At 34.4% G+C, this 13,646-nt stretch overlaps 1 protein-coding gene across 11 annotated transcripts in view; it reads left to right on the plus strand.

Annotated features, from left to right (window-relative positions):
* Positions 1-13,419, plus strand: part of LOC101741447 (transmembrane ascorbate-dependent reductase CYB561) — a 65,053-nt gene extending 51,634 nt beyond the window's left edge. For 6 of the 11 annotated variants that reach the window (XM_012694017.4, XM_021350824.3, XM_038013206.2 and 3 more), the window contains 4 exons: positions 6,048-6,283; positions 7,581-7,783; positions 8,184-8,353; positions 8,881-13,419. In XM_012694017.4, coding sequence (XP_012549471.1) covers positions 6,048-6,283; positions 7,581-7,783; positions 8,184-8,353; positions 8,881-9,043 — 772 coding nt within the window. In that variant the 3' untranslated portion in view covers positions 9,044-13,419. The remainder of the gene's footprint in view (positions 1-6,047; positions 6,284-7,580; positions 7,784-8,183; positions 8,354-8,880) is intronic. The other 5 variants (XM_004930391.5, XM_062670511.1, XM_062670509.1 and 2 more) reach the window with 2 other exon arrangements.
* Positions 13,420-13,646: the final 227 nt, after the last annotated feature.

Genomic DNA, 13,646 nt, shown 5'->3' on the forward strand with positions numbered 1-13,646 from the left:
GAAATCACTGCCTATCGGAGAGAAGGGAACGGGTGCTTTATCAGATCGTGCGGCACAAAAATTTCTTGATTGTTGAACTAATGTGTGAATTTAAGAGAAAAAGACGAAAGTGATACTTTATAATGCTCGCATTATGGTTATAATAGTAGTTGAATTAGCGAAATTTGTTCTCACATCTTATTTAATAGCTTGGTCTATTTATACTTATTTTTTTGTTACAAATGGGATTAATAGTGTTAACATTTGTAAACATAGCCAGTAACGTATTAAGTTTTTGCTTAATAATAACAATGGCAAACGCTACTGATTAAGAGTTGACTCTTCAATTCCTTCAGTTTTATAATTATACTTAACAATAATATATTATATAATACCATAATTTAACGTATTTTATCTGGCTGTATTAATATATTTTATTATTATTATTTCGCTATACATATAATAACAAAAAATTGTTACATTTCGAAATTTTATTGTGTCTATCACGGCTACACTAAAAATTTGTATTCTAAAAACCTAGTTTAAAAGAAAGCAAACTAGGTGGCAAGCTACATAGATATGTTATGTTACTTTAGCTATTTGTATTGCTTTAAAAGTTAGCTTACGTGAATGAGCTATTTGAGAATATACGCTAAAAGGGAAATAAATTTACAGTAGCACAAACAGAATGAAAGTAAGTCGTTGCAGTCCTATTTAAAGGATTTTGGAATAGTTTGTCAAGCCAATGTACTCAATCTATGTAAAAAGAACTAAAAATCATATTTTAAAACAAATCGGTTTTTATTGAGGTTTACATTATTGATAAAATTACATTAGTTTACTTATAAAAAGCCTATATAGCTACTTAGAATTTCCGTGTTTTAGATGAAACTATTTAATACGGAATTTCATAATTTTATTTCACAAATATTACTTTTAACATTCTACCCCTGGCGTTCTCACAAAAGAATGCGAAAGGCGAAATAAGTGGAATTATTCTCTTTGCCGACATCGTTGTCTTTACTAGAGGAAAATGCTTAACTTGTATAAGGTAAACGAAAAAAAATTAAGAAAATATATTAGTGCTTTTTCGTTTTTATATTAACTTAGTACAAAATACAGAACTTGGTTTGATGTTTTATTTTGATTTAAATATCTAAATTACAAAAAAGCAATATCTACATAACTTATTTTTAATGGATCCACAATAGATTTTTTTGAACATTTAAGAATAATAGTTGTTTTAGAATAATTATAATTAAATATATATGTCGGTGCAATGTCACTATTTAGTTGACTAAAAATAGTTAAAGTTAAGAGTCAGAGTAAGAGTTAATTACTGTCACTATGGAAGGCAATGATAATGATGAAAAGAATGGCGTTAGCCACGCTGACGTCATTATTTCAAAACACCATGGAACCAGCTTGCTCCATCGTGTATTATCAATGATTTTAATGTAGCTCCAATAAAACCTCATTCATATTATAAATGTATGTACACATTACCTTGAAAAAACAGAGGATACTTCGCCAATTTAAGCATAAATGGATTAAGTTGACCTTTGACTCACGTAACGAAGGGACAACATTAATTGAAGACCACTTTAAAATACATCGTTTGTTTATGTTCGAATGAGATTTCATTGAATTTATTGGTTGAACTAATTTTGTAAAGTTCACCATTTTTCGTATCATCAAATAGGTAAATTCTGAGACAACGAAAAATCTTTGAAAACGGTAATTCATTTTTGCAATATATCTATGGAAGCAAAACTAATAAATGTTATGGAGATGGCTTTAATATAACTTTGTACTCAGCGTATATAATAATTAATTTCATGTGCATTCGATTCAATGAAAACAATACATTTTAATTAATAATACTTTTTCGTATACCTTAGTTATAGCGTTTTATTAATTTTCAACCGGTAACGGATATTACGGTTAATAGCAAATTAATTACCATACGAAAATAATTCATCGGACTCTACCCTTATCGAAGTACGCGGGATTGTATTGATGGTGATCAAAAGAGATACTGCTTGACATGACATGACATGCCATCGCTATCAGCACAATCCGAACAATTGCATAAGTACTACATTTGAAGAGCCACCAGTGGTCGTCACACCATGAGGTCGTCAAGTTTGTGAATCCAATTAGGCTATATTTCAATAATGTTGGAATTAAAGTTTGAGATAGCGTATTAATAAACTCATTGCGCTGTTAGTTTTGAAGTTTCTTATCAACGTTTAAATAAACTACATTTTATATTTACACGATTGTCTATAATACAAATTTAATAGACCTGCTTTTATTTTAAAGTAACAAGAATTGTATGTTCAAGTATTGATTCATGTAGTAACTTATCCAATGAATATAACGAATGAGGTTTAATTAACTTAAATTAACTGGAAGCTACTTGTCCACGAATCCTGGCGAAATAACTGCGGAAGTTTCTGCGAAATCAGGCACAGCCTTCATTGCGTTCGATGTGGCGATGTTTATCTAATTCAATATTGATCTCCGAAAATTTCGAACCTTGCGGAAAATTTAATTTGTCGAGATATTTCTTATTAGAAAGTAGTTTAATATTAAAAATTTATATTTATCTATACTTCTATAGTATATTATAAAGAGGAAAGATTTGTTTGTTTGTTTGTATGTATGTGAATTCGCTCCGAAACTACTGAACCGATTTAAAAAATTATTTCACTGTTTGGAAGCTACACTATTCCCGAGTGACATAGACTATAATAATCTTTTTTGATGCCGCAATAAGTGTTCTTTTATTTAAAAAAAATAAAACGACGTCAAATATCGTTGAGATTTTTGTTAAAGACCCGAGCGGAGCCGGAGCGGGCCGCTTGTTATTTATAAACATAGACTTAAACAAAACATATTTAGTTTATCTTTACCTGACGTGTATTGGAATGAAAATTATACCATACCATTCAATTGTAAATTTACGAAATGTCAATCGCGTAAGCACTGATCTAACAAAACTATTCGACGAATTACAGTGTGATCTTCGTGTTCAAAATACTCCGTTTTATTTATTGCTTAGATGGGTGGAAGAGCTCACAACCCACCTGGTGTTAAATGGTTACTGGAGTCCATAGATCTCTACGACGTAAATGCGCCACCCACCTTCAGATATAAGTTCTAAGGTCTCAAGTATAGTTACAACGGCTGCCCCACCCTTCAAACCGAAACGCATTACTACTTCACGGCAGAAATAGGCAGGGTGGTGGTCTCAAGAGGTGCTACCTGCCATCAGTAGATATTTTCCAGTCCTATACTTTCGGAATGTTTAGGTATAGAACACGAAGACATTTTACAAAATGCTTATCGTTCCGTGACGTGGCTCCCCCTGCATCCTGTACACTCGAGCATTCTACAGTACGTAGTATCGATAGTACAGTAAGTTCAGTTTCCGTACAGGTCTGAGTTCTTTTCGATTTTTAGCTACTAATTCCCTACAAATATTTATTTGAATCCGAATTGCTATGTATTAACCAGTAATCATACATTTAAATGATTGTAAAAAAATTCTTTCTACAATCACCTATTTTAAATCAACACGACTTAGCTTGAACAACGACGCCTTGTCCACGAGTAGATTGTACTCTGTGCCCAAACAATTCTAGTGGATATTACAGTATCAATGGAGCTGCGGTTTCCTCACAAACCTGTCGATTTAGATAAGTCGTTTCTATCAAACGGGTTCCTTGAACAGGTCCTATTCAGCTAGTTATCGACCCGGTTCGATACGTATTGGGAATAAGTAGGCTTAAGCTCTCGTTCTGCGTATCGGGCAATTTCAATATTTAATTGGATGTTTTGACGTCAGATCGAAGAGGAAGTCTGAAAGTAGCGCTAGTTACATCTCTATATATAAAAATGAATTGCTGTTCGTTAGTCTCGCTAAAACTCGAGAACGGCTGGACCGATTTGGCTAATTTTGGTCTTGAACTATTTGTGGAAGTCCAGGGAAGGTTTAAAATATAAAAATATAAAAATGCTCGGAATTAAATAAAAATGACAATTTTGTTTTTCCTTTGATGTGTCCCCCGTCGGACGGATTCCTTTTGTTTGTTTTAGGTTTGTATTATACAAAATTTTAGGTCTTTTATTTATCGATTGAGGCACTACGAAGTCTGCCGGGTAAACTAGTATAAAATAAAGAGTTTGTAGGTTATCGTGGTATGGACATGTTAAGTGAAAATAGGATGATCATGTGGCCAAAAATACTCTGGGTATGAAACAATGAAAACAACATCGAAATTATTAGTGAAGTACCTAATTATATTTTGTTTAGGAAAAGTGAGTCCGTGATATCAATATCAAGCTATCCGATTTCAACTTCTTAAGACTTATGATGTTTTTACGTTTGCCATATTTCTTTTTGTTATTTTAGCATTAACTTCACCGCCAAATAAAATTGAACCTCTTTCTTTTCGTGTGCAATCACAATTAAATGCATCGTTATTATAAATAATGTATTCTAAAAGTCTAAGCTGTAGCTGTAGCTGCAGCTGTTAGTGTCGAAAATTTCGACCTTACATCACAAGATGTGTGGTGTTCACACATGGCAGTGACTAGCGCTCAAAATATTTGTACATTTAATTTCTCGCACACATAAGTTCGTATGCACTCAACCATTCAAATTATAAATCTTATATTTGAAAGTTAACTAAATGCTAAAATTTTCGGGATAAGGTTATTTAAAGTACTGATTTATATGTAGTATTAGATCGATTATAGTTAAATCCAAAAAATCGAAACGCCAAAAATGAGACCAAAAACTTCACTAACCAACCAAAAATCGTTATAAAACAGGTTTTATCAAATGCTTTTTTTATTTATTTATTTTATTAGGCTCACAATACACATCACAAGCTAAAGATACATAAAAACACACAAATAAAAAGAAACAAAATCTGGCTTGAAACATAAGTTATGTGCGCACGACAAAACAAGACATTATTTATTGCATAGGATGTTAAGCGGTTACGGGAGCCCATAGACATCTACAACGTAAATGCCGCCACTCAGTCTCAGTTCAGTACAACGGCTGCCCCACCCTTCAAACCAAAACGCAGTACTGCTTCCGGGCAGAAATAGGCAGGATGATGCTACCTACCTGTGCGATGTGTATCTGTCTATTCAATACTGAGATACATGACAGTCAAACAAATATAGCCCGTGTTACTGAAATAACTACGACGACAAATTCTAACGACAACTAAACATTGACACGCCCAAATCTGTTCAGGAATATAAAAGTTACGACGTAATACGGAATTTCACATACATAATATGTAGATGAACATGAAGCCTGAACATTGTACTCCTGGTTTGAGCAGACATGTAAAAAATAACAGTGGTTACTACAAATAAATATTTGGAAAGCTGTGCATAAAAATTTTTTTTTATTTTTTTTATAACATTCACGCCACGTTGACTTTTCCCGTGATAAGTTCGTAAAGAACTTGTGTTACAGGTACCAGATAACGGAAATAAATGTAAGATTTTTATTATACACATACACATATTTAATATACATCCATAACCCTGGAAAAGACATTTATATTTATCATACAAATCTCTTCCCTTGGCGGGATTCGAACCCGCGACCCCCGTATGTAGTGACCATGTCACTTACCACTACACCAGACGACCGGTAATTGTGTTTTAGAGAGAGACTTTTTATATTTTATAATCTAAATATATATGTATATTGTAATCGATAAGTGTGATGAATCGATATTTATTTTGACTTATTTAAATATATGTTTTTTATTTTATTTTTTATTTCATAGATGGGTGGACGAGCTCACAGCGCAAATGCTGTTAAGAGGTTACCGGAGCACATAGACATCTACATAGTAAATGCCGCCACCCACCTTGAGATAAAAGTTCTAAGGTATCAGTATAGTTCGCAACGGCTGCCCCAAGCTTCAAACCGAAACGCTTTACGGCTAAAATAAGCGGGGTGGTGGTACTTAACCGCGCGGACTCACAAGAGGTTCTACCGCCAGTAACAATTGTTGTTAAATTTACAGCCAACGCAGTCGGTCCTATGACTCGGACGACCACGAGCGAGGTGCCTGCGAGTGGTGCGAGTATGCCCTCGTGATCACTTTGGCGACGGTGCTGCTCATTGGCGTCTCCGCTCTGACCATCTTCTGGGTGTTCTATTACCGCGGGGGCTATGCCTGGGCCGACGACACCCCGGACAAGCAGTTCAACTTGCACCCGACTCTTATGGTGGCCGGTTTCGTTACATTCTGCGGTTTCTGTAAGTTTCTATGACAGGTATTTTACTAAGCTTTTTTAATTTTTTATTGCATAGATCGGTGGACGAGCTCACAGCTCACCTGGTGTTAAATAGTTACTGGAGCCCATAGACATCTACGACGTAAATGCGCCACCTACCTTGAGATATAATTTGAGATATAAGATACATGACGTCACGGATCACGTGGTGTTAAATGGTACCGGAGCGGTCTTCGAATTTGAATTCGAATATTTTATTAAATTAAAATAAAAACATCTATTTTAAACAAAACGCACTTCCAACCAGCTCACATCCCAAATACTAAAATACTTCCCAAAATTTGTAATTTTGCGGGCACGTCTTTATTCCTTCCTTCTCAGTCGTGTCACTCTTGATAGAGTGGTCGTGATCGTCATGTAGTGTTGGAAGGGGCAGACTTGATGCGTCTCACGATGTCGCGCCATCTCTCCCTGCTCGAGGCCATTCTACTGCACTCATTTAGGGGACCTCCCACTGCAGTTTTAATTTGGTCGGTCCACCGCATTGGTGGCCTCCCGCGCGGTCTTGTACCATCAACGCTTCCCTGTACAACATCAACTAACATCAATTCCTTCGTAGCAGAAGTATCTCCATACACGCATTGGCTACGTATTTATTTAAGAAGAAAATATACTATTATGTATAATATTCCGAATTATTGAATAGTTGCATCATTCGACACAATTAAACCTCGTCTTAAAAAATCCTCAGTCTAAAATGAAAATCTCGAAAACAGAACATCCGAAAAGCCGACTGAGCTTTGCAAAGAGTCACGTTCTGCGGTTTCCTTGTTATTTGTTACGGTTAAAGTTTGCTTAGTTTAGTTCGGCGGCAATTTCAATATTTCGTCTTTACGCATTAAAAGTGTACAATTTCCAAAAAATATTCGAAATTGAGTTAATATGCGGTTAATGATTTGGTATCACCAGTATTTTTCTCATAAATACTGTCAAAAGAGCGTAGTTTAGTTTTAGTTTTTTTAGTTTACCTATATTTTGACTACTGTTAACGAAATTAATACATAATTTTATCTTACTTTAAAAGACAGATAATGTAACTGGTAAAAATTAAAAAATTAATGTTGCAAAGATGATTATTATTAAAAATATCATATGTTAAACCTTTAAAACACTCTCCTGTAAAATTTAGTAAGTGTTGAAATTATACAGTTTTAATGCGAGAAGACGAGTTATACAGTATCCAAGATTTTTTTAAACCTCAACTCTGCGAATACCCTTCCAAAGAGATTTTACTAAAACTTTTTTTTTAAATCTTGCAGCCGTGCTCTTGTACCGCATCTGTCGATGCTTCCGGCGCATCTATGTCAAACTGCTGCACGCCATCTTCCACGCGTTAGCGTTCCCGTGCATCGTTATCGGCTTCCTGGCTGTCCTCGACTACCACAACAAGAAGGGCATCAACAACTTCTATTCGCTCCACAGCTGGATTGGCTTCGTCGCCATGGGACTGTTTGGATTACAGGTACAGCTCATCCATACTATCTGGAACCGCTGGGTTTCTCCTTTTTTTATTGCTTAGTTGGGTGGACGAGCTCACAGCTCACCTGGTGTTAAGTGGTTACTGGAGCCCATAGATTTCTACGACGTAAATGCGCCACCCACCTTGAGATATAAGTTCTAAGGTCTCAGTATAGTTACAACAGCTGCGCCACCCTTCAAACTGAAACGCATTACTGCAGAAATAAGCAGGGTGGTACCTACCCGCGCGGACTCACAGGAGCACCTACCACCAGTAATATACCCTAATCTGCAGTATTTTTACATTCTGCATAACGAACAGTTTGATGATCAGCTAAAACCCACAGAAGACAACATCCGCACAAGCACAGATTAGTCAAAATTTTATCTTATCTGTCTTCCAGTACGCAGTCGGCTTCTTCAGCTTCCTCCTACTGTTGATTTGCAATAAAGGCACCGCTGGATTCCGCGCTTCCTTGGTACCGATCCACGCCGCCTTTGGAATCCTGACCTTCGTACTCGGTGTCGCTGCTTGTCTCACCGGACTCACTGAAAAGGCAATCTTTGCCCTCGGGTATGTAAAACGCTCTCACTTAAATCATTTCCTCTATGTCCGTTTACGTTATTCTAAATTCAAAATCGTCGTTGTCAAACCAAAATCTGCTATGTGCACTTTTTGAGATTTTTACTTTTTAACCTTTTCGTATAGTTCACAGCCCCACATAAAAAAAAACACTGTTATGTGTTTATTGCTTTAATATTTATCTATAGCTTTCATTTGATATAGTTCTTAAAAATTCACCTTCATATATACGAAAATGTTTTTACTCGTTAATTCAAAATAGAGATTTTGCACATAGCAAATTTTGGTTTGACAACGACGAAATACTACATCAAAACTTATTTGACATTTCATTTTTATAATTACATTTTGACTGTTCAGATAATAGAGGGGCATCCCTAGATTTTGAGTATTTCAGGCTAGCATGTTTGCATGTAGTCGTCCTTGTAGCTTGCCTGTTTTTCATTTTTCTTTACATATCCATGTGTGTTTTACGTTTAGCTTGTGTATGTGAGTTGCTTGTGTATGCGTATTCGCAGTGCGGACCGATACAGCGGCTTGGTCGACGAGGGAATAATAATAAACGCGATCGGGGTCTCTATGGTTGCGATACTCGGCGTCGTCATGTACATCTTGTCGAGGGAAAAGTTCCGACCCGCAGAGGCACGGGAACGACTCACCAGGACCTCTGTGGACTTGTAGAATGGACCTAATAAGTAATTACGTTATATGTAAATTGCAGAGGATGTTTGATAAAAACAAAAAAAAAACTTCAATGATTTTGGTTTTGGATAGAAAAAAAAAACAAAACTAGATTTGTGTCAATTTAATTTGAAAAAACGAATAGAGTTAAAATCGTTTAGTTTAGCATATACTATAGTGCTGTAAAATTTTGTTATTTTTAACGAATCTATAGCTTTAGCTTATTATAGCAGGTTAGAGATTAATATAAAATCTACGTTATTTTTTAAGTAGTGTTATTTTGATAGCATTTAAGTACGCATGTCAGAGGCTCACTTTGTTACATCTTGAGATTTAGATGAGGTTATTATTATACCTAAATAAAGCTATTTACTAGTTATAGATTTAAACTTAACGGAGAAACAAACGTTTTATGAACTGAACCGAAAGATATAACTTTAATCAGGTAGGTAAATTTATTTGCATCTAATTTTTTATGTATTTAATTTGCGAGGCATGTTAGAACACTAAGGACCAATGAAACGAGGATTTGTGCCGTTTTTTTTATTGTTGTTGTTGAAATGTTTCGGTCTGTATCAGACCAAATATTTTTTAAGTGGCATTGTGTTTTATTGCATCAAAAATAAATCGATGTTTGATGATTAGCGCTGTTCATTATTTCAATTTCTGCATAATTCGTTATGTAATACATAAGACATCGCTTGGTTGTATGTGCTGCTTCTGTTTGTTGCATTATCTTTGTATGTTAAGTCCTTAATTGTGGGTGTTTTTAATAAAATCATCAATTTCAATTTGGATGTCATTGAACATTCTAATTGAAAGTCAAAATAAAACTCTACAACAGGAAAACAGTTAATTTCGTATGTCACTCAATTTCGAGTTATAAAAAAACTTTAAAAATTATATAAAAAAAAGTTTTGATATAATCATATTCCGTATATAAATGTAGATAAATTTTAAATTTCTCTTTGTATATCTACTATTTGTATGCCTAAATCTAAAAGTATTAAATTAGATTAAACTTCACAAGTACTATACGATTTTTAATTAACTAATTTCTAAATTTAAATTCACTATTAATACATATGATTATGCATTATTTAAAGGCTTCTTTAAAACCTACTAATTATACCACTATATAGCAGTTTCTTGTCGAGATATAAATCGATCAGTAAAATATATACAATACTGGTGGTAGGACCTTTTGTGAGTCCGCGCGGGTAGGTACCACCACCCTGCCTATTTCTGCCGTGAAGCAGGTATACGTTTCGGCTTGAAGGGTGAGGCAGTCGTTGTAACTATACTGAGACCTTAGAACTTATATATCTCAAGGTGGGTGGCGCATTTACGTCGTAAATGTCTAGGGGCTCCAGCCACCACTTAACACCAGGTGGGCTGTGAGCTCGTCCACCCACTTAAGCAATAAAAAAAAAAATTAGTATGGAATTAGATTTACTCGACAAGAAGCTGTGTATTGGCGATTATTTCTAACAATTATCCGTGTAATCGGACACGCAGGAGCGAGCAGTACCCGCTTTTGGAACCTGAAGCGATCGTTATCAACGCTATCGGAATGACTGTGGTTGCTGTTGCCATCGTTGTGCTTTACACTGTACGCGGCACTGGCGGCTACAGGCTCCGCAAGGTCGCCCAGCACCCGAGTTAAACAACCAACGACAGTGTACATACACTTGGAGACAAATTAATGATGTACTGCTTTTATCATATCGACGCTTGAAAGGCAAACGTGACGAAGCGACAATACGTGCACTTTACAGTAGACTAGTTTAAAGTTGAAATACCTGAAAAAAATTCTAGCTCTAGCTGTAGGATTGAAATTATTTTAATAGACCTAGAAATATATATTTTTTTGCGCATCGAATATGGTTATTTTTATGTATAAAGCAGTTATTGTCCCTTAGTCACGTTAGCCTTTCAAGCTTCGATATATTTTAACGTGCCGACTTTACACTACCTACGCGAAAACTCGAAAAAATTAAAACGACATTATATTAAATTTCAAATCAATTATGAAGAGATTGTACTAAACGTACATAAATCGCTCTAATCCTTTGCCCTAAAACTTCACAATGATCAAGAATTTGTCTCCGAGCATATTTCGTTTAAAAAAAAATATATCGATAAAGTTATGCTTGACGTTCTCAACACTAACGTCGACCGAACTAAAGAAACACAGATACGACGAAATATTATTTACGTTTCCGTATTCAATGAAAGACGTCTAGTTTTATATTATTACAATCGTTGACTTGTTTCAATTATTATAACAAACAAAACATGATTGTATGTATCGTTTAGCTCAAATTTGTTGATTAGGTGAATATTTTATTGGGAACTTGACATTATCATTAATAGGGTTGTGCATTGTTTCATTTTAAAATGTTTGAAATTCGAAATTGTGAGCTGATTCCGTCTTGAGTCGTAATCGATTTATTACTTGGATAACTAGGGTTGATAATCAAGAATTGAAATGAGTAATAAGCTTAATAAAAATCCACAACTCATGTATTAACATGTTTGACAACAATATAAACATTTGGAATTTTAAATACATATTTACATACATACAAATATAATGAACCGAAAAATTAAATTATAAATAATAACCAATCAGTAAAAAATAAGTATTTCCGTGTCGTAGATGGAAAAGGAAATATATTATCACAAAAGAGAATTAGTCTTTCACATTGGACCTTGGAATTTTTGAGATTCATATTCGACTCTGTACTCACATTACCGTGGTGAAAAAAGTTACGATAATAATAAATTGTATGCTACTGTGTTAGCTAAAGTTATTGATGTCATAGTTATTCTTACAACAGTTTTCACCTTTAATATATTCTCAGTATTTCGGCACTGTGAGCCTTGATTCCCGGGTAGACTACACGAAATAATAACGTTTATAATGTAGACAGCCCAAGGGCGGATCCAGCTTTGGCGCCAGGAGGGGGTCACATAGTCGTGGGCAAGTTAAGAACTTATAATTTAATTTTGATAACAATAGATAATAAATAAATCATGATGTTCTTCAATTAGTCCAAGTTAGTTCAAGTCCTGGAACTAGCTCAGGGGGGGTCATGACCCCCATGACCCTCCCTGGATCCGCCGTTGAGACAGCCTGTAAAGTTTAAAATAAAACAAATTTTATGTATCGATTCAGAATTACAAATACTAATCAAAATACAGCAACTCGCAAAGTGAAAATCAAGAGGCCATAAAAATAACAAGACGATTATTTCATCAAGTCTAATATAGGTTTTTAAGTACCTATGTATTTAGATGTAACTTGTATATAATTTTTAACTAATTTAATGTAACGTGCGAGTGTTTGATAGTTGTAGTGCGTGGTGAAGTCGTAGTTTTAATCTTTAAATACATATTTAATCAGTATGAACACCGGTATATTATAACATGTTAAGAAAATATGTGAATGAAAAATATCTGAACCTAAGAGAAACCCTAAAACAAAATAAATTTCAAAAAAGGTTTACAAACATTTTATTCAACGTAAAAGTAATAAATTACTAATGACAGTAAACTTAAGAGTGAAGTGTTCGTCGCAGTTGCCAAATTCTGTGTGTGATGTCATCATTGTCGTCATCAATTTTAAGTAATATATTATTATTATGAATAATCTAAATAAACACAAGTAGCATGTTTACTATAAGTAGGATAATGCTCAAGGTGTTTCGTTTTGTACACGGGGTACCTTCGCATTCTTTCTTAATAATAAGTAAATGTTATATTTAATTAATAAATATACAATACTGTAGCGTAATCTTGTATGCGTATTTAACGCCGAATTGCATTCCAAGAAAAACACCATTTAATGACGACTTTTTGATTATTTTTGAGGGTGGGTACATTGCGATCAGTACTAAGACTGCAATTTGTAAGTGAGTCTTTATTTGAATCGCGAATTTTATAATTTACATGTAAAGCATTTTAAGAATTTACAATAAAATCCAGTTTTTGTGGATCCCTTTTGAACAGCGGGGCCAAGTTTTTTATTATTATACACAAGAAACAGTTGCTGGTAGCGTTGTTTGAGTTTTCTTGGAACTATCCAAATATTCATTTAAAATTTATACCACACGACAGAGATTTAACATGGTACCTGCTTATTAAATGTTACAATAAAATACTATTTATTTGTGTAATGTTGTTTCTAGTTACGCTAATAAGTTGCAGTGACGTTTGTCATACGGTTTCAAATTTTATTAGTTCAGAGTGTTTGAAATTTAATTTCCTAAGTTGTGTTTAAGCAGTTGAAATATGAATTTTATCACTGTTTACATTTTTAAATATTTATACGGCATTCATAATGATACATTAATATACTTGTATTAAAATAAGTTGTTTTATTTCATTGTTATCCCTTCTGATTAAATTTTTTTGTGTGTCGAAGATTTACGACCACACAGACGAGGATACGTCACCTTTTTTGTCTGTCCTAGGCTGTTTGGTAGTAAAAAGCTATTAACCTCTGTTAATTTAGTGGAGTAGAAATGTGACGGCGAGGTTTGGTGTATGGTGTAACGACCTCTAAAATTTCTCTGCCTGTTCCGCACAAACTTTATTG

This window comes from Bombyx mori, chromosome 10, assembly GCF_030269925.1.
Source record: "Bombyx mori chromosome 10, ASM3026992v2".
In the NCBI taxonomy this organism is placed as follows: Eukaryota; Metazoa; Arthropoda; class Insecta; order Lepidoptera; family Bombycidae; genus Bombyx; species Bombyx mori.